Source organism: Chroicocephalus ridibundus, chromosome 1, assembly GCF_963924245.1.
Source record: "Chroicocephalus ridibundus chromosome 1, bChrRid1.1, whole genome shotgun sequence".
NCBI classification, from domain to species: domain Eukaryota; kingdom Metazoa; phylum Chordata; class Aves; order Charadriiformes; family Laridae; genus Chroicocephalus; species Chroicocephalus ridibundus.
The window spans coordinates 191,221,172-191,245,898 of NC_086284.1; the positions used below are offsets into that span (position 1 = coordinate 191,221,172).

The window sequence follows — 24,727 nt, forward strand, 5'->3', positions numbered from 1 at the left end:
CTCTTCCTTAATTTGGAAAAAAAAAAGGGGGTGGGCGTGGGATTCCTGTATCCCACTTATTTTGGCAACTATTCTGCCATCTTATTCTACCTCTCCTTTTTAAGCTCACTGACTGCAATCACTATCTGGAGTCAATCTCCTTGGCTTTCACCAATTGTTTTCATTGAACCTTACTTTCAACATGACCTCTAATGACCTCTTTCTACCTAATGCTGTGAATGAGTATTTATTTTCTGTTCCTCCTTCAGCTTTGATGTGACTTCATTCTGCTCTTCTTGGCCTATCATCTTTCTTTCTTTATCAAGAGGTTCCAATCTGCTCATGTTGACAGGCTATCACTGACAATTATCACTGACAATTAGATTTTCAGGAAACAGCCTTCGTACTTTCTCCCAAGCTGCTCTTTTCTTCTGAGAAACCATCCCCTTGTTATTTTTCCATTCTTTTAAAACTTTTCAATTGTCTCTCTCCCTTTCAAAAAAAAAAAAAAAAAACCAAAACAGAAAAGAAAGAAAAAAAAAGAAAAAAAAGAAAAAAGAAAAAAAAAGCCTGAATATGCTGGGATCTCCTTGCCCATCATGCTTACCAACACTATCTCATAATTTCTTTGGAATCTCACTTGTCTGTATCCATCCTGTGTTACCTTTTAATTGTTTGCTTTTAGACAGAGGCTGCTTTTTCACAGAACCTAATACAAAGGGGTACTTGTCTATAAAGAGGCTATTGAGCAACATGGTTATATAATTACAAATTACCACAGGAGTTCAGATTTCTTTGCTGTAAGCATAATACGAAGACCTTGACATAAAGAAAACAGAACTAAAAAGCTTAAGACGGTGAACTCAGCCTTGAAAACTCATTTCTTAGACATGCTGAGCATACATGAGTGTAATGTATACATCCGTTGCCTGGCATACATCCATTGTCTTCAGAAATTAAGGTTGACACATAGAATCCTGCCTTCACTGAAAGCAACAGGCATTTTATTACTAATTTCAGTATGGTCAAGGCTTTTCCATCTGACTCTTACCATACATACTTTTTCAATAATTGCAAAGAAGCAGTCAAGTAGAATATATACAACAATAATATTTCATAGTTATATTCAGTGACTAGAAATTATCTTGACAGCTTGGTTTCTAATTCTGTATTAGGTTTGAACGCTAAGTCTGACAGTACCCAGGTACCAAACACAATGTTTAATGGATCACATATATGACTTAAGAAAACATTGCTTGTTTTTTTGTGGTAGCTAGTTTTACAGAGTCTCTTCTGAACTTTAAACGAATAAATTATTTAGCAGCCAGCACTTGTCCTTAGATGGCATAACTTAGATGTCAATACCACCCAAAGCATCCACATTTGCCAAACCTGTCTTGCATGAAATGGAATGAGGATATTTGCATAAGGAAAATGTCAAAGCAGGAAATTAACCCCTTCAGGGGTTTCATATAATCAAATATTGCAATAGTTGTTATTGTATCAACATTTACTTAACTGATGACAAAGGATCATAATATTCTCACCGATACTGTGTTTACTAGTTAGACTGGTGGTCCTCCTGGTTGGGAGGGGACAACGGGCCTTTAAATTAGTATGCTAAGAAGCAAATTTAACATGAACTTTTAATACAAAAGATACAAAATTAATAGTTTTCTCCAATATAAAAGAATACAACAAATCTCAGCTTTTGTGACAATATGTCTCTTAGAGGAAGGTCATCTATATGGAAGAGTCTCCACAAACACTGGTGCCTGTCTTCCTGGAGATTTACATTGGAAAGAGTATTGAGTGCTGACTGGGGCAGACCGTTTGAGCCCGTTGTACAACAGTGTCTGAGAGATGTGGTAAAACTGTGAGGGGCTTACACACCTATCTCCATCCTCATGAAATTCCTCATACAAAGTTTGGGCTGAAGCGGATTTGCTCAACCCATTCATTCCCTTTACATACACTTCTTTCCACCTACTAAGTACAAAAACTACACACAGAAAACACTGAATGAAAAACAAGTTTCAAAAATTTGTGACCAAATAATCCATCTGGAGTAAATCCTTGGGCTGCTGAGTTTAGTGAATATTACTACCATACAAGGTGCTAGGGCCAGGAACCAGCCTATAATCTGTATTGCTTCCAGTCTGCCCCCATGTAAAGAAGTGGGGATAAGGACTCAGCTGCAGCACTACGCCCCAGCTTACTGCAGATGCCCTTACCACCACTTACGAATTTACAAGGAGGTTTACAAATGAGTCCAAAAGCATTTTTTACAACTATTAGCACACGAAGCTATTAATAAATAGCTTCCTCGCCTTCCTTGCATCTGATTTTACACTCGCTTATCATACTCTTAAGTGTGATATTCCATGCCCTCCACCAGGGCTTAAGCTGTACCTACTTGGTATCAACTACACTACATTATTTTGGAGAGTCTAAGAAAAGTCTCTCTATATATGTGTATATACTCCCTCTTGAAACCAATCAAAAGATTGGTTTTGCACATAGACTATGACAGAAATTACATTTAAAGTCCTGCTACCTCATGCTCTCACTGAGAACTGGTCAAGTAAAAAACATAAACACTTATATAAATTATCAAGATCTTATAGTCTTTATTGAGACGCATTTCCACAAAAGAGAAGGAAAATTTTCCTTGAGTAGGAATTGCAGGAATCGAGCCAAAATTACAAGGATTACATATCAAATGGTGTGCTACTTTCTCTTTTTCTGCTTTATGCCCATCTTGCTATAGCTATGACTAAATACGTTAATCAAAATCCTATAGAACTGTACTCATTTGTGTGTGTGTTTACTTTCAATTTACATAATCATCTTACAAAAGGAGCATTTCTCCTTTGTGCTAGATTTCTTACGATGTAATTTAAAGTTGCAGTTACCAAAATATCCTATTCTAGCAGTCCCACCACTATCAATTCTATTGCCCAGTCATGACCATAAATTATTATACAGGAGCTAAATATATATTTCCAGTCTTCATGATGTCCAAACAGTCCTGCAGTCACAGAAATCAACTGTTCCCTGTGGTGTGCCCTAATAATCTGCATCGAGTGTTTTGGATCAAATTGGAGAAATTTCCAAAGCTTAAGGGCCTTCACAGAGAATTCAGGAAACACATAATTGTAGACTGCCTTAATTTCAAAAATAGGATTTGTGTGTCTGTAACACAGGAAATGCTTATGGAAATGAGCAAGAACATACACTGATATATATCTCCATAATCAGTGCAAAGCTACAAATATGTTTTACTATTAAATATGTATTTTAAAAAATATACAAAATTTGTTAAGCATAAAATGAAATGCTCAACTGGTAATGGGTGGGATGGAATGGAGTAGCTGAGATGGCATGCATTTTTTCCAAAAAAACCAAAATCAAGAATAAAACTGATCTTCTCAGTCACTTCTGAGGGGCCAACAGGGCATGAAATAATAACCAGCACACAAAAAACTTTTACCTCTGGGCCTCTGCTTCTTCTGTACTTCTTCTATTTTGAGAAGACAAGCACGTATCAACTGTCTGTAGCCTATGAATGTTGTCTAGGCACTTCTTATCTCTGCTTACTGCTGAATTTCACTCGTTAGTACTCAGGGTACGCACAACCAAAATCCTACTTAAACTCAAGATGAAGTGGGTCACAGGCCCATGGTGAGCCAGTTCCACAAGACGTGGGACTTTAGTCACTATAAGACTAGAGCAGGATTTTAACTGTCTCATAAACATGGGTGAAAACTTTGTTATATCCTCCAACATGCTGCCCACAGTAGTTATCAAGTATCTGTGCCACAGTCCTAAACTACCTCAAGGACCTGATCCGCCAAGATTATTATAGTGCAAAACTTTTTATTTTTAGCAATTTCTTCAATTTGCATAAGGAAGTTCGCATGTCTGAGCTTGATGGTACAGAATGAAAATAAAAGGGCTCAGGAAATGCTGTAATTAATGGTGGCATGAGAATCATATCTATACCACATATATACACTGGCGAAAAGTAGGCAAGCTGATAGATTATAACCATGCAAAAAATGCAATGCATATATGATAACCTTCTTCATTTCAAAGATAACATTAATGGATGTATTTCTGGCTATTCTTTCTCTCCCCTCCAACATACTTGTTTTTCAGAGTTTGCTTTTGCATTCCTAAAATTAAAACTTTAACATTCCACGGAAATAAGACAAAGAATGAACTGGAAGCATGTGACTGTTGGGGTTTTTTTTTCATCATAAGTGATTATTTACATTCTTAAACCATAAACTTTATGGGTCGATTTAAAATGTGACTACAACAATGTCACATATAGGTAGCATAATAATTGAAATTCAAATGTCATACTTGGAATTTTTAACTCCACATTACGGCAGAATTTGTCTTAGCCAAACAATACAAGGATGAAAAAAAATACACATCTTTAACTAGATGGCTCTTTAACAAAGGTGAAGTAGACTTTCCATGAATTATCACAGGGATAATTTTGAATAATGTCTGGAGACAGTAATTTACCTAATATTTGGAGAAGTTTTGTAGTAGCTAATGCAGAGTTCATTGAAGATTATATCAGATGAACTTTGGTTTTGTATCTCTTGTGCTTATTAAATACAAAGCATAGTATGAAAACTGTGATGTGAAGAACAAGTCCCTCAGTGGGCTGCATCAGCCAATTCACTGTCTAAAGACATTGTTCTTTAAATACATTAAAGTACATAAACCCACTAAGTACTGAAAATGTCAATAATTGTTTTGTTATCTAAATTTTACGAAACATGTGTATGACCGCAACTATTTTATTTCAAATTGCTGAAGATCATTGTTACTTATTTCCTTTTTAGACTACTAAAAAATCTAACTTATTTACTGTGGCACTCCTTTGATCATCATATACTTAAGTATTTACACAGTTCAGCCAAATAAAAAACATCATAAAACCTCTTCACTATTTATAATGAGCAATCTTTAAAATTCACCCCTCTTTTTCCATGCTGGCTAGTTAAAGATTTTATCCATTTAAATGGCCAGCCTCATCGTATTTTTTTCTAAGTATAAAGCATGAGCTATTTTCAGGCCACTCAAGGAAAGTCATGGTGTCTAATATCAAACTTTGATTTGTTGCTGGCATATGCGCTCTTGTCCTGTTGTTAATGGTCGTGGCCAGAGAATGCTTATGATCATTACTGATTTAGATCACTGATTTATTCACACTAAAAAAAATCACTTCAGTAAACAAAAGCAGAGAGCATATATTGAATTTTAGTTCTGAAGAACAGTATCTCAGACTGAGCCTTCTCTTTTCTCTGAAAAGTTAATCAGATTAGTAGTCTGCACCTATACAGCTCTCAATGAATGTAAACTAGAAGGAAGTTGTCTATGTGATATGCAGAATTGTACAGTCAACTCTCACTTGTCTGTGGGTGTGTAACCCAGGTTGCAGATTAGCAGTGCTATGCTAAAACAAAGCAGAAAAAAAGGAAAAACACCCACCCTTTTTCTTTGAATTTCTGATCTCACTTTTTACTTCAGCTTAACTTCATTCCTCGATAAATGTAATAAACACAGGAAGTTTGTATCTAATGTGCATACGCTTTGCATTACCTATGTTTTAGCTTTATGCGGGTTAGTCTACTCCATTTCTATTTTCAATAAATGAGAACTGACTGCGTAACTATGAAAGAGCTCAGCAACCCATAATTTTATTCCAGATTTGCTAAAAAACAATTGTTTGTCAAAATACCTCTTTAATTCACCTCAAAAATCATCAGAATTCCCTTTTATATTATTTTTCAAACCCATGAGTAATAACAGCTTGCTGCAGTGCTGGACTTCTATTAATATAAGTAAAATATTCACAGCTTGAAAGGCAAAGCAAAGACAATACAAGTGAACAAACCCAATGCACCTAAAAGGAGATAGATACAGCGGACTCCCAAGGCCTAGAGACTGAAGGAAAGCCATTTTGTAATAATATTTAGTGGCTATACCAAAAACCTTGCATTAATTTGCTAACCGTACATTTTATTCATTTACAGGGTCATTAGCACCAAATATGCTTTAAAACAATCATATGTTATTGGGCAATGCAGCAATAACAGTGGTTTCTTTATGGAGGAGTTGGGAGAGGGGCCATTGTTTCCTGCTGCCCCCTCCCCATTCTCATTTTTCTCCACATAACCTAGAGCACCTACTTCATGACCAAAGCCAAAAGCCAGAGATATCCAGTGCACCAGCCAAGTGTCATGGAATGACAACCCCATGTGCCACAAAGGCAGCTGGAAGGAACTGGCAGTCTGTCTCTGTCTTCAGGAAGGCAACTCAGACACAGACAAACCTTGGGAACCTGCTGCAGGAGCTAATCTACTGTGGAGGAGGGATGGCTGAGACATTTCTTAAGGAGCAGGGGAAATAATACAAAACTTGGTACATGAAACATTTAATCTTGAAGAAGGACCAATGGAGAGGCTGCCAAAGAGCCAGTGGGGCAACAGAGGGCAGGAAAGCAACATGAGTAGACAGCCTTTTCTCCAGAGAATCTGTTCTTACTCTTTTTTTTTTTTTTGCCACGAGGAAAATTAAAACTACTAACTTCACATTAGCCATAAGCAGTAAAGATCAATGCAGATACAAAGTAGTGTGATATTCTTTGCTATTGTGAAAGAAGAGTAACCTACCAGCCCTGTATTCTAGCTTTGGCAACAGCATAACTCCTGTACTAAATGAAAGCAAAAGGCTTTCCATACTGTGACACAACAGTGTACTGAATTGGAATACACTTTCTTGCTCCTTTGAATTTATATCCTAACACATTAGGTTTGATATACTGACTAGGATCAAAATGGTATCGATGACAAAAACTGCAAGCTCTGCTTTAATTCATGTACACATATAATTCGTGTAGGAATCTCTCTAACCTACTTGACACCCTGTGCCAGTGAGTTTCACTGAGTAATAACTTTGCATAAAATGCTACTTCATATGTTGCCTTTTAATTTCACCGAACATCCCCTTGTTCTTTTAACACTGGAGAAAATAAAAGGAAATACTTCTGTCACAAGACTTCTTACTGGAACAATTATAAAAAAATCACTTAAAAAAAGTACGCCTCCTCTGTCAGGTGGTAATACAATTGCATATTTTTCAGTTAGACAAAGGAATTGTATTCATATCAAAAGAAAAACATTTAGCAAAATATTTGCTTTCAGACTTGTTTACTGTTTATTATTTTAATTTACATCAGTTACTGCTTGCAAAACTTCCAGGGAAATAATTTTAAATTGTTCTTTTTTAATTTTTTTTTCTTTTCCCACTGCATAGTAAATACAGCCTTCTTAGTATTTCAGAAGCATAGTACTATAGAAATGTTAGGGCCTGCTTCTGCTCCAAATGAAGTTAATGGGAAAACACCAACTGACTTTATTAGGAGTTAGGTCAGGCCCCAAATTTGCAGCTTTTGTAATTTCATAGTTGAAAATTTTCTGGCTAATCTTCAGAACCGACTACTTCTACAACTATAACACTATTTACAACTTTATTTATATGTACTTCTTTATTACAATATGTAATATCAATGTTCCTTGTAAAGGTTACTATTTTATAGAAATTAGACTGAAGTTATTGCCAATCAACCTTTTAATAAACTTAAGTGGGATAACTTTCAGAATTTTTCTCAACATACGATTCAGTTTTTATTCACTCTTGCTATCTTTGACAATTGCTTAACTACCTTAATTTCAAAGCCTTTTTCGGTGTAATAAGAAAGTCCTTTTGGTAGAGGTTTATTGGTCCTGTTTCAAATTACGTTCTGAAACATTCTTGTACTCATAAGGACTCATTATTTTAGCAATTTTTCTGTTTCAACACAGTATATAAAGCCATGCCTCTCAACCAATCAACCTCAGTATAAAAGTGTAAGTGAGGTCAAACAGATTGCTCACTAAATCTTTGATCAAGTTGTCTGATCACATATAGACACAACTCTCTGAATTGTTGCATATGTTGTATAATGTTATCATACAAATTTAAGCATTTCCATTATTGACTGCTGCTTGTGTATGTATATATTAACTTGCTGGTCATAAAACTACAACAAAGGACAAGATATACCAATACTGAATTAACACCTCTAGTCTTGTCTCTCCAAAAATTAAGAAAAATCCGTGTTCTTTATGATTGACCAACTCATGATGTTGTGCTTCAAATATACACATTTTCCAAAATTAAACTGTGAAGTTAATGTCAAATACTGTGTTGTAACTTTAAATATAACTGACATATTAGAACAGATAGATGGGTAATTATGATAAACTACACAATAGTGCTACTGTAGATAATATCATTTATCAATCCTGTGGTCCCCATCATTCATGCATTTACAGTTTGGGAATACAGTGACTGGAAAGGATAATAATTCATAATGGCTACATTCTCAGTACTTCATGCTAGCTCACTAGACAAAATAAAAAAGGTTAATTGTATAACTGGAAAAATGTAAAATTTTATTCCAAGAAAATTAACAAGCTACACAGGTAAATTTTGGCAAATGCAACTTTATATTGAAATCCACACATCTGTATCTTAAAGAAGGAAAGACTCACAGACTCTAATGTATTTCTAAAATACTAAGAAATCATATTATATGCTTTCACAAGTTAAAACTTAAATAATTTAAAACAACCAATACACCAAAATGTGCAGAAAATATAAACAAGACTGTGCCTTCAGTAGAATAAATGCTTCACAAATTGTGCAAGATATCATACTAAGGCTGCGGTCTCCCCATGACAGCTGTCTTAAAATATAAACATACATCAACTGCCTGTGTTTCTCAGAACAAACTAGAAAGGGCGACACACCTAGAAAAAAATCATATCATCCCAGTGATGTGCATACTGATTTTGGGAACCATTGGAGTAAAAAGGAAAAAAGAGGACTAAGTGATCTTTCATGCACTCCCAAATGACTGACCAGAGTTATTGATTCAATTTTCCTTGCTTATTTGCATCAATGCTAAACAAAATGGAAGATACTAGATAACCCTTTAAGGCAACATGTGTTTATTCTGTATAATTATAACTGTTCAATTATGACTGGATATTATCATTAACGTTGCCTAACAGACTGATATCTAGCTTTTTAAAAAATATAAATAAGAGTCTATTAAACTTTATACCAAATCGGCAAAAACCACAGATTACAGTTAAATGTTAGTAATTTCACTGTTAAGGAAAATGGTATTTAGAAAGAGTAATATATTTGGAAAAAAAAAAAAAAGTAAAGTCTAAATCTGAACAAAAATACTGCTTTGGAATGCTCCCCAAAACTTACTCACAAGGCAAACAGATTTGTAAGTGTGATAATCCAATAATGCATGGCACATCTTTAATCAGTTACAGTACTTGAGTCCCCAGTTTTCAGTCTTTGCAAAACAAGAATTGTATGAAATGTTTTAAAGGTCTTCAGATGTCTAAAATTAGTTTTATCAACACATTAACCTCATATCAACTTAATTTATTAAGATGTCCAATGCTAATCTTTTTGATGGTCTTATTTTATGTAGTGATATACACAGCATTTAGCACTGATACTTAGCACCTGCTACTTTCATAATCTAGATTTCAACCACATAAAGGAATTCAGGGCAGTAGTTCAGTCCTTTGTTCTTAATTACAAACCTTCAGCAGTGGTCAGCAGGAACATGTTTAGGTTTAAAATAGGATTAGAGGTGAGCTATTGCAAAGACTGCAGAATGTTGCCCAAATCCTTACAACTGCTGACATCCCATTCTTGATTTTCTTCTCGAGACATGGCTACAGGCCACAATTGCTTAGCAGAGAATGGTAGTGTTTCACAAGGCTAAAGATTTACAGATGCTCCCTCATATAACACAGTAAGGTTCCCTTGGTAACCTGGATTTTCTGCAGTAAAGAAGGGTTGTGCTGAAACAGCGCCTCAGCTCCCTGTTGGAGAAAATGCAGACAAAAGGATTGATTCCAGCTTGGGCAAAACTCATCCAGACAGCGGCCGTTAGAAATCCCCCTGGTACTACAGGCCCTCTTGCAAAAACTCTCCAGTAACAGGCTACCAAATAGGGACCCCACAAGGTCAGAAAGAGGAATGTCATGATGTAGAACATTCTGCTGATTCTCTTCTCCATTTTGAACTCATCTAAAACCAGTAGCCTTCTCCTGCCTGTGGTGTTCGCGTTTTGCCTGATTCCCAACAAGGTTGGAGGTGTGGGACCCCTTCCAAATCCAGCCAGCCAATTAGCAGCTGCTTGACCACTCGCTCCAGGACCATGAAAAGTCCAGTTCTGGCTCACTGCTGCAACAAACTGGACTGGCTTCATTTTCCTGCGATCGTGAACAAAAAATATCAGCTTGAGGTAGACAAGCTGTGTGGCTAGGAGGATAAGGGCAAGAAGAAGCATAAATCCCAAGGAATCGTTAGCCCTGAAGGAACGATGCTGGAAAGTGCATTGGTCTTCCTCCCTAATGAACGAGTAGGTGCCCACGTCTAAAACTGGGGGGAAAGCCATGGCTACAGAGAGGGTCCACACCATACAGATAACGGCCAAACAAGTCCAGAAGGTCAGCCTTTTCGTATAAAAACGGTGGTGGGCAATAGCTAAGTATCTGGTGACGCTTATGCAGAATAACATGAAAGCAGTGTGAAAACAGGACAAAACCCCCAAAAAGGCAATCACTTTGCAAGTAAGAGTCCCATATGTCCAAGTAGAGCCATTTTTTACAGAGGTGAAAACAAATGGGAAACAAATTGCAGATCTGAGGATATCTGAGCAGCACAGATCCAACAGGAAGTAGTAAGGAGCTCTATGCAAGGTCTTATCTTTGACTAGCAAAATGGAGATCAGAAGGTTACCAACCACACTGACTCCTATTATGAAACCCAGTGAAGTCAGTTTCAGGAAAGCTGTTAAAGGAGAGAGATTTTGTAAAATGTTGTCAGCTGCATGGCTGTAGTTCGCCATAGATGGATGGATGATATGTATATTGCCTCAGTCAAGTCTCATGATCTATATATAAGAACAAGGAAAAAATAGATCCATACATCTTACTGAAAATGTAATCCACAAACAGAACTGATCTTGTGTCTAGTCATACAGTACATCCTCTTCTTTCTGATTTGTCATGCCATCAAAATATCTGAAAAAAAATCGAGCTATCAGTTCTTAAGTTAACAAGAAATGATGTCAGAAAGTGCTAACAAAGATGTTAATTTATGGAGAACCAAATGAAGTTGTAAATTTGAGTACTATTGTTTGTTTTTGAAAATCACGAGGCTTTTTTTTTTATACTTACTGTTTAGCATGATCGATTATTGGCATTTCACAGATTTAGCTTCTTATAGTTTCAGAACTGACCGGTGCCCCTTATATTTGATATCATATATAATTTTACAGTTAAAGCCTCCAAGATTTTATGAATCAAAAGATTCCCAGTTTGCAAGCCCAAGAGTTAATCACTGACATCTTTTTTAAAAAATCCCCAAAGACTGCTGATATTTTGACATTACCTACATTTATTTTATGGCTACAGTATTTGCCAATGTTTTAGAGGCAGCTGCTGTGTTGATACGGATCACACCCAAAGAAACCCTGCAGAATTTATGTTTTTTAACCCAAGTCACCAAAGCACATTAATCACACTGTGTTAGTTCATGCACATTGTAAGAGAAACAGTATTCATTATCCCCCTCCCTTCCTCCTATAAACCATAATTTTATCATTTAGGCTTTCAAATAAACAGGTATGCGAGACAGTCGATAGCACTATGCTTTAGGGTCCCCCCCCCTCGCCTTAATGCAAATCTTTAAAGCCTCAACATAATTCACAATAAGCAACGGTCAGTGTAAATACTGAGCAAAAATAGGCAACACACCCAAGATATAATGCCCATCCTTTCAGGAGGGCTGGTTTTGGTTATGCTTAAATAAACATATAATAAATTGATGTATTTTTTTTTTTAGATAATTAGGGCTCCGTGATTCCCACTAATCCTCCCAATGAGTCGCACCGGAACACATTTCATGCAATAAAATAAAATAAATTAAAGAACTGGCTGCTGCTGCTGGTTTTGGTTTTTTTGTTGTTTTTTTTTCCTCCCTCCAGAGCCAGGGACAGGAGCCACAGCAGGCATGATCAGGCTCCTTCGTTATTCGCACGAAGTGTTTCCTATGCCACCCTCGGGTGTACAAAGGATATTCCCACTGAATCCCAGCAAAATCCTTCCATTCTTACCGTCCACAAAAGAGCCTGATTGCTGCTGTGTAAACAGAGGCTGATCAGATCATGGCATCGTTTTAAAACCATGAAATCAGGCTCCCCCCCTCTCCCCCCCCCCCCCCCCCCCCCGCGCCAGCCGCGCCGCGTCCCCTCCTCTGTGGAGCTGTCCCCGCCGCGCGGCCGGCCCTACCTCCGCGCACACACACACACACACAATCACACACACTCACACCGACACACACACAATCACGAAGACACTCGCTCCCCCCCCCCCCCCCCACCTCGCCCCCCTCAAGCACAGACATGCAGGGCTGGACTGCGCCTGCAAGGCAGCCCGGCTGCCGCTGCCTGGCAGCCGCATCTGCCGGAGCCATGCGAGAGCCTCCCGCGGCGGGGAGCTCGGGAGAGCGGAAGAGGCATTGTCTGCCAACGCTTCCATCATGCCTCTTCTTTAGAAATCACCCCCCCTCCCCAGCCCCACTCCCTGAGGGGGGTGGGGGGGAGCCCTCCCCACACGCACCTGCAGCTGCGGCAGCCCCCGGCACCCCCCGGCTCCCCAGCCCCTCTCCTCCTACCTGTTGGTGCCGGAGATCCCCACATGCCAGCGGTGCTCCTTCCCGCCGACCCAGAGCTGCTTTATCCTGGCGGCCTCTACGAGAACCTTTTTTTTTTATTTTCCTCTGCCGTCTTTCATTCTTCTTTCTCTCAATCCTTTTTTTTTCCCCCTTTTTTTTTTTTTTTTTTTGCCTGGGTACCTTGCCGGAGAACCCAGTCAGCGGTCGGGGCGGCGCATGCTCACTGCGCCTCCTCCCTGCGCGCCGAGCCCCGTCCTCCCCTGTCGCAGCGGCACAATCTCCACCACTAACGCAGCGGCGGCGGTCGGCTCAATGAGGGCAAGGCAGCCTCGGCGGCGGCTCCTGCCGCTGCTGTCTCGGCGAGGGCAAGGCAACCTCCGCGGCGGCGGCGGCTGTCTCCTCAGCGGTGGGCAGGCAGCCTCCGCGGCTTCAGCCCCCTCAGTGAGGGGATGGCAGCCTGGGCACCAGTCTCCTCAGTGAGGGGCAGGCAGCGCGTTCCCATCGCGATGCATAGCCCAGCTGAGTTTATTGGCGAGCCCTGGCAAGCCAGTTTGAGGAAGAGGGAGGGGGAGGAATTAGGTCCTGCGCTCCTTGTTTATGCCTTTGAACTCCCCCCGCCCCTTTCGCTTAAAATGGGGGGGCGAGGAAGCGGCCGCCGCGCTGGCACGTCGCAGCCCGTCAGGAGAGGGACCGGGCGGTTTCTTCATCTGCCGCTGCTGGCATCCTCCTGCTCCTGTGGCTCGTTTTCCGTCCTCCCGATTCCCACCCGCCGAATTCCTTCTTCCCTGAGCCAGGGGAGGGCTCCTCAAAAAGCGCGGCGGTTCGGGGCGGGCGCCTTTGCCGCGGGGCCGTAAGAACACCGCACCTTCCCCCTCGCCTCGGCTGCGCCGCCGAGCAAAGCGCCTTCCCAACGTTCAGCCCAGAGCCGGCGCCGAGCCGTCAGTGCGCTGCATGGCGGCGGTGCTGGGGTTTAATGCCAGCCCGTTCCCCCCGTCGCAGGGACGGCGTTCCCCCCTCGGGGCGAGAGCGGCGGCGGCGGCGGCGCGCGCCGAGCCGTTAAACGGTTGGGGCGCGAGGCCGAGCCGTCCCGATGATGTCATGGGGGCCGGTGGGCCGAGGCGGCGGCGGCGCCGTGAGGCGGCCTGTGGCCTGGGCCTTGCTGGGGGGCCGCCGCCGTAAATCCAGGCGGGAAACGTTGGGATAAAGCTCGAAAGGGCACGTGTCCCTCCGCCCTCGGGTTTTTATGGAGGGTTATCCAGGAGGAGCAGGAACGTGGAGAAAGGCTCGTCCCAAAAGCGGTTGGTTTTGACCGCAAAGGCGGTTGAGGAACAGCGTGTAGAGAGATTTGGGTTCTGAGGAACGCCTTCATGGGGGAGCTTCCGCTCGAGCCAGAATAAATCCTCCCGGGGGACAGATTTATGGGGTTGATTCATAACGCGTGTCACATCTTTGAGGCCGTTTGTAGGCTACAGGCCTTTTTTTAAGGCTGTTGTCAAAGTTCGGTTTCTTCTTTTTGTTGGCACTTTCTGACAGTCGTTGGAGTTGGTGGCCAAACCACAGAATTAGCTTCCGTAACAGCCCGGCCAAGCCCAAAGGTCCACAGCCACTGGAAAAGGCAATTATTTAAAACCAAAATCACAGCGTTTTGAGCATGTGACTTGCTTCAGATAAAATGTAGTCTTGAGCAGAAAACTCACCCAGAGCTCAGGTACCGCACATTTTTTTCTTCCTTTTCTGTGAATGTAATTATGATGACTTTGTGTTGGTGGTCATCTTTGGGATTAGTCTCACTTTTAAAAATTGACATTTTGGGTGGTTATGAAAGTTACTACTTCAAGCTGCGCTTTTCATGTCACAATCAGCTAAGCTAAGCAGACCTCTCCAGCTATCCCTTTTCTATTGCTAAATATATGTATCCACAGTGACATACACAATGAATTTTGAAGTAATTCTTAATGTTAAAATGGAAGGAAATCTTCCTGGAAATCTATACTGAAGCTAATGTAACTAAGCTGGTTTCTCATCATGGTCAGCAGTGACAAAAAGATGCTTTAAGGAGCAAATAATCTCATTCTGAATTGCAAGTCTAAAATGTGTTGGATGGATTGTGCTCTATTGATTGTAAGGGCAGAGTTAGGCAAGAGAAATCTCTGTTACAAAGGGAGAGATTTCTGGTGGAACGTGACATAATGCTGTGTTTAGCTGTTGTACTGGGAGCAGGTCACATCCCCCATGGAGGGAAAGCAAATCCATGAGTCATGGGATTGGGAATCTGGGAGTTAAAGGCAGATGTCAGTCAAAGACGGCTCCAAGAAGCATGAAGCAGGAAATGAATGTCCAATGGGAAGGGGAGGAGGAGAAGAGCTATGGAAGGACAGGTGAAGGTATCTGTGCTGACTGGTTCTTCAGAACAGCTGGGCTGGAGATATGAAAGGTTCAGAAAAAAAAGTGTGAGGCAGCCTTTGTCGCGAGATGAGCGGAATAGGGGTAGCCAAACAAAATTTCTTGGGGCTTTGCCACAAGGAGGGATCCTGAGCCCTGTATAAATTGCCCACTCCACAATGTAAGTGGGGCAACACTAAGGGTGACAGAAAGATGGTTCGAAAAAGCCAGAGAACCAGTGTGCTGTATAAGCATCTCAGAGGAAAGAAGCGATTACTCTCAGGAAAGTAAATATCTCTCCCTGCCTTTTTTTAAACTGAAGTATTTAAGTCTGCTTTTCCCCAAGAAGGAAGGATAAAGGGAGAGAGTGTAACTGAAGTGTAAGTGCAAGAGCATTCATGTACCATATTAGAGCTAGCAGCAGACTGATAGAGCTTTCCCTAGAAAATGAGAAAGCCAAGACTATTTCCCTGATTTTCTGATTTAGATCAAAGACATGAACCATCTCCAGGTTTGGGCAACCCCACTGCAAAGTTATTGACAGTTATGGTATGGAGCTCTTTCATTTTCTCCTTTTGGAGTTATTTACTAATGGCATAGAAAGTAACTGGTGTAGTAGTCAGCTCTGTTATTGGTAACTGAGGATGCTGTATTCCGATTGTAATTTTTTTCAATTTAGGTACCATTTAAGAATGATCAAGGGACTGGGTGCAGTGAGTTGGCTCCACTAAGTACATTCCCAGACCAGGATCACCTTATTGGGGAATCCTCCTTTGATATTCTTGGTCTTTGGCATCATCTGCAGATCTGAGCAGCTCATTCCCATGAGGTGGTGGCGATGCTTGGGAGCACATGGCCAAGGTACGAGGAACACAGGGTGGGGGACAGTTGAATGCTATTGCAGAGGAACTTTGTTGGTCTGTAAGGAGCGTTTTGGGTACTTGGAACCTAATTTCTGTTGAGGATATGTGCCTCCCTGGAATCCTGTACTACAGTTGTGAGCCAGGTGAGCATGCTGGGTAGGTGATTCTCATTGTTTTGAGCTTTTTTCTCAGAATGGGAGAGGTTTTTTAGAAAAGTCTGACACTGAGAAATCTCACTAATGGAGTCTGAGGTAGAGATAGGGCTAGAAGACTGGCTAGTGATGACAAGTAACTGTCAGTTGTAAAGAAGGGGTGAGATACTGGCTTCACCAAGATCAGTAACAAATCTCAACAATTTCAGTGGAATGAGGATTTCAGCATAGGGTCAGAAGTTCTGAATAGCTAACATGTAAAATACTCATTTCCCTATTCTCTTGATCATTTTGGTAATTAAGGTGTTTACTGGCTGTCTTGAAATTTGTATATTTGCAGTGTCTACCCTGTCTGCATAATGCAAACTCTGAAGCACTGTAGGATTTTGCAACATTTCTACAAAACAGGAGAGATACTCTAGAAGGTGTACCCACCTCTGTGCAGAGGCCAGCACAAGATTTATGTATTGCTTAAGAGACTGTGATAGATGCTATCAAAGTACATCCTTTTCAAAGGGCTCAAGGAATTCTTCCAAGGGAAATTTCTTGCCTGAGCAGTAGATTTGTGCAACTTTAAAATAGTATTTAAGTACGACTTATGTAATACAGAGACCTGTGGAAGACCCCTGCACAATGTAGAATTTCACCTGCAATATATTTCGTTCCTGTGCTTTGTAAAGTATTTGTGGAGTAAAGACATTTGTTGATAGTGTCTGGCTCCCGGGTTGGCTCTCAGCGCAGACATAAATTTTACCCCATACTGAAAATCTCTCTAGTGGTCTCTGCCTCAGTGATGCATGTTTTCACCTACAACAAAATTGAATTCATGTGACTATAACAATTCCTATGGATGATAACTGCAATTGTTTTTTATCCATCTTTAGTGAGATTCTGAAATGTTTTATAAATGTTTCTCAAAAACATTTAATTAGTTATTTTAAGAAATGTTTCATAACTGCCCTTTGAAACTTAATTTTTGTACTTAAAAGTTGAGCTATGTTGCACATTTACACAGGAATAAACGAAGGTTTAAGGGCAAATACACATAATCTTATCTGCTGAGCATATGAAAAAGGCTTTGTCCTGCAGAGGAAAACCTCTGCTCTGTGCGACTCTAATAGGAGTGAAGCACCAATATGCTTCTGAAAATCCCGTTAGATACTTACCTGTATCCTCAGGCTTCTAAGCACCTTTTACTAGTTCATTCATTAGGACTATATTTGAAAGACTGGACACGTCTTTTGCATCTAGGTTTCGTAGATACACTGTTAAATCAGTGTTGCAGTGTTAAGTTCAGTTATTTTTTGTGCAATTTAAGTAGTGTGGACATGTAATTACTTGACTTCATTTGCATATCAGGTAGTTAGAAATGCAAATGAACTTAACTGTGGCCATGAATAATTACCAATGTTAAATTGCACTGCGAATTACTTGTGCCTGCAAAAAGATAAGCTACATTTTTAAATTGCTGGACTTCACAAGTGGTCTTTTTATATATATGATTTAGAGAGAGAGAGAGAGAAAAGAGAGAGTTAGAGAGGCAAAGAAAGGTTTATATGTGGTTGTTGTTGGTTCTGCCCCATACGTATGTTGTCCGGTACTGAAGAATTACCAAATTGCTCGTTTTCACAGCCAAGGTGGCGTGATAACATGTAACTTAAAAAAGATAGATCCAGTCACCTCCACAGTGATGCAGACCAATGATTGAGCTCCACAGAAGGAAAAAAAAAAAAAAAGAAACTTTATATTATCTGGAGAAGTAGTTCCAAGTAGATACATTTGTTGAGATAATATTTTTGCATGGTTGAGAATATAATACTGCCATCTTGGATCCCTCATAAATTGTCTATATAAATAACATAATATTCAAAATTTAATCTTTGAACAATTTGTTTAGCTCAGGTTTTTCTGTGTGTGTTTTTTGGTATTTTTTTTAAATAACAGAGGCTAAGCACTCCCTTATATGTCTGTAGCACAAATCTTTTAATGTGAATAATTCTGAACTTGTACTCTTGTTAGTGGGAAGTATTGAAAATCTTATTCCATCAACAGTTTTTAGTTAATATGGGCAGCAGTGTAGAAATGCCTCAGCAGCAGGATCTACAGTGAGGTCCTGAGCTGCTGACCTCAGAAGGACACATGCTGTTATTCCCTGTACTCCCAGGGAGGAGAAAGAACCTCTTGTCAGAACATCAAGAGAATGTGCACCAAGCTTACTGAAGTTCCTGCTATATCCAGTCTCTCCGCTCTCTTTCTATGCCAGAAAATCTGTTGGTGTTTTGGTAACTGAATGTAGAACGAGAGGAAAAAGGCTTTCTTCTTTTTCTATTACAAAGAATAAAATACCATTCCTTACAAATCTTATCGATGGAATTTATTGAAGCATGTGCACAGACCCTGGGAATAGTCTTACAGAAGTAGTGATTCATTTATTTAATGTATTTTCATCTGCAGTTTAATTAATCCAATTAATTGTACATATTTTAGTATAAGCTACATTATGATATGTCTTTCAACTACCGTAAATACATTCCATTCACTGGTTTGTTTTTCTGTATATGACATACGGTAATGTGAGTACATCATAGTGGTATAATTCAGCAACCAAAATATTTGAAAGGAGCGATGCTGAGCACAGTTAGGAATTCATGACTAATTCACCTGTGGTGAAAGGCATGATTTTTGCATGAGGCTTGTCTAACCAATAATATGAAAACAGTCTGGTGAGAAACAGGTAGAGAGTCTCTCAGAATTTAGAAGCTGGACTGGAACCACTGACCCAGGGCCATGCTAATGATTTTCTGACTCCGATGCATAGCTAAGCAGTCTTGGCCTCTTCCCCAAGATCTCTTCGATTCTCTTCTCTTTGACTGTTGTTCTCATATCTTATCTTCTGACACTCAACCAACCACATTTGGGTAAAAGTGGAGCATCCCCACACGAGAGAAGATTTCCAGCCAATGCAAGTCAGCACCTTGGAACCACTAACACAGAAACCTGAGTTCATTTACTCCAGAAGTCCAATCTGCTACTGTGATTTTAGAAGTGTTGTCTATTAGCTTTAAAAGACGAGGATGGACAAAAGCTTGTAGATTTTCTTTTTTAAACATAGGAAGTGTTTGGCTTATGTTACTTGTGCACCTCACCCCTTCTCAGATATTATGTTTGATAGTCCTTTTGTCTGTGCTATTTTAACACTTGAGTTTTCAATAAAATGCTTTCTCACAGGCTATGTAATCCTTCTGGTTTACCTTACTAAACAGAAATTCTAGGACTTGAAATCAGCTAACCACTGCTGAAGCACACAGCAGCTCTGCAGTGTCATGGTCATTAACAGTGCCAATCACAGCATTCAAGAACGCTTTTTTCCTATCACCATTACAGATGCCAGTGGAACACTGTGGAGCAAAATGAATGGGGTTAGTGACATTACAGAATGGAATGCTTGCCTTGAGAGAGGAACCTGAAATTGCCTGAGAGACAAGGGAAGGATGGCTTCTTCCAGCTGAGCTGCATCCAATGTTTTTATGCTCCGGATATTAGGTCTATACAGCCTCATGTCTGTGATGCAATTAACTAAACCAGTTATGTAAACTTCCTCTATCCCAGGCTCTTCCGTAATTTTCCAGCATGTGTGAATATGTGCGTAATGCTTCTTTGGCTGACTGGGGGCCCTGCCAGGCTGTCAGGCTGTCAGGTATTGCTCCCATCTCTTTTTGTTCTGTTGGCTCACTGGAGATTGTTAGGACATGGTCGGGGCCTAATGAAAGGAGTGATTATGGTTCATTATTTTTCATATACTTTCTGTCATGAAGCTATATAATGACTAAGTGAATTTATGCACGTTTCCTCCCCTTCACTGTCTTTTAAACCTGGAGGCTGATTTTAGTCAAGTCAGATACATGAGCAGAGAGGTCTCAGAGGCAGGTGAGATTCCTATTCTGTGAACGTAGGTGTTGCTGCTTGTCCTAGAGTTTACCTTTTTCCCTTGCTGTTCGTTCAGGCTGACCACCACTTTCAGGCTGGCCACCACTACCCAGGGACCCTGGTCCATACCTGAGGCTTCGGCATACAGTGATTCATCCACTGGTCAAAACTGGCCATGGCCTGGAGTTTCAGTCCATTCCCAATTCGAACTCTTTGTGACCAGGCTTGGCCGTGCTCAGCTGTGCATGGATGACACTGGATATGTCCCCGTGATTTCGGTGTCCAGGGGCAGAATGGCAAATAGGAAGCACAGCATTGCTTTAGACTCAAAGACCACGCTGGTTCTGTGACAGACTACACACATCCTGTTCATTGTTCAGTAACAAACAGATCAACGGTCCCGCTGCTGAGCTCCTCCTCGCTTCTGTTGCAGCTACTGCTTTGTTTCTTCCAGTGCGCACGGAACTATTTGTATGACTGTTATTAGCGTGTGGGGATACATGTCAAATCAATCACTTTTGTAGAGCTGAGATGTATAAATACTTCCTTTCTCTTCCATCTTTAAGGTTAGGTTAGAGGTGAGCCGTGAATGGACAGTATGTTGTAGGATTAGAGAGACTATTTGGCAATAGCATTTTCTATTTCTAGCAATATACTGAGAGGGGGATTTAAAAATAATAGGATAAAATAGGATAACTGTCACTGTCAGCTTTCAGAGAACTTTTAGGCTGTGCTTAGTGACAAAAATTAACAGTTTCAATGTTAGAAATATTTATTTTTGCTGATATGACTGGTTCACATCTTCACATCTAGGCATTAGACTTCCTACTAGTTTATTGTTTAAATTTTAATTTTAAATAATACATACCTGTACAGTATAATGACTCTGGATTGATTTAAAGCTCTGCAAAGAAAATACAAATTGGTTTAAAAAGGTATACTGAATGATAATTGCTTTGAATGCTTAAGATTGAGGCAATGGAGAGTCAAGTCTGTAACGTCTGAGATGGAGAGTGAACACTGGGTTTGCAAGCAGCTACCATGAGTGTATGTTCTAACAGTGAGCTTCAGGTCTTATGATCTAGAAAGTGGAAATACTCTGGGATAGTCCTGTGTCAACTCAGCTGTTACCCGTTCACTGCAACTAATTTGATATCTAGAACCTAATGCCATGGTCCCATTTTGTCAGTTTGTTGGATATTAAGTATGAAATGTTCTCATTTATATGTAGAACGAGGAGAAGCAATTTTAAATTTTATACTTGAAAGGATGCAGAGAACAGTCTATCTCTGGATAAAGGTAGGTCATCTGCTAAGAAACACGACAGTGTGAATTCTGCAGATACTATCAGAGCAGCAGTGCAACGGCACAGTAGGAGGAACTGCATGAATGTAGCTCTGTGATGCAACTGTAAATATAAATTTATTACTGCATTGCTTATTTCATGGAGGTATGAATGAATGAATGTTTTATTGAAATGTCACCTACAAAACCAGCCAAGCTTAATGTTAGCAAATGGCAATATCTTTTGCTTAATTGGACTAGTATTTGCATATAGTTAGGCAATATTTGAGTATGGTATTTAAAGAAAAGTGTGAAAAACTGAGCAGGGACAGGATGTCGCACGGTACTAGATAAGACACTCAGCTGCCTGGAGAAACACGTGGGATCTGGGGCCTGCTGCCTAGGTTGTTTAGTGCTGGTTTTGCTTTGTTTTCTGAATGGCTGCATAATGTCAGGCCATGGACCTGGGACCAGGACCTAAATCTTGCCATAACTGGCAAGTTTCCTAACTAGCAGATATGAGAGTCAATCTCTGTCTTTTCCACATCCCAACCCAGCCCCTGTGCCATTGCTCTTGTGTTTTTACGCAGAGAGGGTCCAGGATAAACAGGAGAGCATGCTTTCTAGGATTGTACCTCCTTGTACTCCAGGAAACTTTTTTTGGAGGTGGGAGCCTGGGCTTGATTTCCAGATCTCCTGTTTTGTGTGATGGAACTACTCGGTGGTTATGGAAAAGGTGAGCTTCCTGCAGCATTTGTGCGTTCACTGGCCTCAGCACTGCTGCTGATGTACCTTACTGGAATGCACCACTCAGATCAGACTCTTCTAGGGACGTTGCTGGGAGCGAGACATTGAGGTTTTGCTCCATCTCACATCTGGATCACAGAGATTCTGTGCTGCACGCTCTTGGGCAGTTCTACACATGAATGGAAAGCTTGCAACCTCGGGTCCAAAGTATAAATGTCAACTGAAAAGTGAGCACTGATAAGTTTTGCTGTTGCTGCAGTGAGGATTTCTGGGTCCCTTTTTGGAGGGTTTATGTCCTACATTCCATTGAAGTCATGTTTTAGATATTTAAATCACCTCTTAAGCTCTTGCAGTTCCTCACTGCATAATTTTATTAAGCCTCAGTGAACTTATTTGCTCTCCATTATTAAAATAAAATGTGTCAATAAGAGATCTAAATACTAGTAATCTGTTTTTCCTAATCTAGGATATGTATCTGGACATAAAAGCACTCTTTTGATGAGTGAACACACCAGTTCCTCACAGTAGAGGACCAGCAGTAGCCAAGTAAAACGTACCTGTTGTGTAATTCTGTGATGCGTTGTAAATTTGGTATTAATGTAATGCTTCAAAACCTAACAGAACATTTAGTTGATATACTGTATCTCTCTATTATGTATAATATCTCCTCATAAATATGCATGCATAACAAAACTGTGGCAATTTGAGGAATTTATGTAGAAGTTATGAATTCTCTTTGATATCATGGGTCCTCAAGATATATCTGTTTCAACCTGCATGCTCTATATTGAAAAGAAAGCAGGTTTTTTCTTTCTTTTTTCCTAACCTTTTTAGTATATTGAATTTTCAAAGGACATTGCCACAAGGCCAACCGTGGGACATAATGAGATGCTGCCAATCTGAAATCAAATGGAAGACCTTCAGACAAAAGGAGCTGCCAATTGCTCAGAATGATTTATTTGCCCAAGCGGTTTAGTTACCAAAACAGGGATCACATCCTGGGAAAACTTGATGAAGCTGAAAGACAAGTAAAAGTTAAAAAAGGGAGAGTAACTTAATGGCCATTCTGGAGTAAGACCAAAGAAATCAGAAGAAAAAACTTGCAAGAACGTAAGAAGTTATTTTCTGCTGTCACAGGCACCCAGAGGCAACTGAGAACATAGAATTAATGTAACTGCGAGACTAGATTTAAATGCGCTTTTGACCAATTTAGGCAAACCTAGTTAGGTAATGGAGCTGGGACAGCCTTTGGTAGATAAAGTGAGAAGTTGTAGAGAGCTAAAGTAATAGTCTTAATCATGAAACTTTCAGAATTCTGCTTCACTTGGCAGTCTTGGAATACAATTATGAACCTACTTTAACTAAAACTATTTTAAGGTGAGGTAGGTGTTCAACCCTTAAACCCTTTAACTTTTACTTAAGAATCTGCTAAATTTGGGATACAGATATTCAAATATGGCTTCTAATGAATAGATACAGTAAGATACCTTTCAAAACAGAAAATAATGCTAAGTGCTTCTTTTTAATGTAAAACCCCCTATATGTTAAATCATGTCTGGAAGTTTTCTGCAATTGAAAAATATAAGAAAGAATAAGAGGATGAATAATTATTAGTACTAAGAATATGTTGAGATCTCAACATCGGGCTTCCTAGTGCTAAAATGAAGAAAGAGATACAAGTCTAGTAGACTTTGACTCAGCATTATGGTTTAAGGCTTAGGTGTGCTGTAATGTGAATAAAACTGTATTATGTAGCAGTTTTAAGAAAGGATTTCTGAAGTTTCCTACTACCAGGGGATGGTGAAAGATTTGTTCTGGTGTGTTCAGTGCGAGCATCCTAGAAGGAATTTTTTGAACCAATGTAGTTTATGGGCTTTTATTATTTCTGTGGTAAGTGTAGAGAAACATATGTACTTAAAAAACTCTTTACAGATGTCCCAGTTCCATATAAGCTTCACAGAAATAGTTACTGTAAGCTGGTTCAAATATGAAAAAACCCAATCTTTCACTCATGAAGTTTACTTCCTTAGCATTTATTTCTTGAGAAACCAGAGTGCAGCTGTTGCAAACCCAGGACAAAAGGAAAGTGGGTTTTCAACACCAGATAACGAAAACCCAAAAGCCCAGTCCTGTAAGAGGACATGGAATTCTTACTGAGCAAATGACTTGGCCACTACCACATAGAAGAGCATGTATTTAAGTAGGTCTGTCAGTGCCTCTTCACGCTGTTTCTGTGACATTTCCTTCCCAAGGCCTGTATTTTGGACTAAATCAGGCAATTTTCATTGTCCTGAGTTAAGACAGTTGGCATAATGATATATTAAAGCAGCAGTCTGACAACTATTATGTACAGCCAATTTCGGATTGTTTTGGTAGTGTGCATAAAGTGATCACATGCTCTGTATTTGCTATTGAAAGGTCAGTATTCCTTTGAAAGTAGAAGGGATTTTAATTCTTAATTCCTATTAAGTCTATTGGGAGTTAAGCAGAGAAACCTTTGGCAGAGCTCATGGAAGTTCAGATTTTGAGTGCTTTACATTTATATCTATA

General features: G+C 40.0%; 1 protein-coding gene across 4 annotated transcripts; it reads right to left on the bottom strand.

Annotated features, from left to right (window-relative positions):
• Positions 1 to 1,130: 1,130 nt before the first annotated feature.
• Positions 1,131 to 13,852, bottom strand: GPR85 (G protein-coupled receptor 85). Of its 4 annotated transcripts, none has more exons than XM_063323197.1 (2): positions 12,823 to 13,852; positions 1,131 to 11,143 (listed from the first exon to the last, which is right to left on the bottom strand). In XM_063323197.1, exon 2 carries the CDS (start codon positions 10,991 to 10,993, stop codon positions 9,881 to 9,883), a length of 1,113 nt encoding a protein of 370 aa, XP_063179267.1. In that variant the 5' UTR covers positions 10,994 to 11,143; positions 12,823 to 13,852; the 3' UTR covers positions 1,131 to 9,880. The 4 variants fall into 4 exon arrangements, with proteins under 4 accessions (XP_063179267.1, XP_063179265.1, XP_063179266.1 ...); XM_063323195.1 differs by having other exon boundaries at positions 1,131 to 11,168; XM_063323196.1 differs by lacking the exon at positions 12,823 to 13,852 and adding an exon at positions 12,263 to 12,347 and having other exon boundaries at positions 1,131 to 11,168.
• Between the last annotated feature and the right edge of the window lie 10,875 nt (positions 13,853 to 24,727).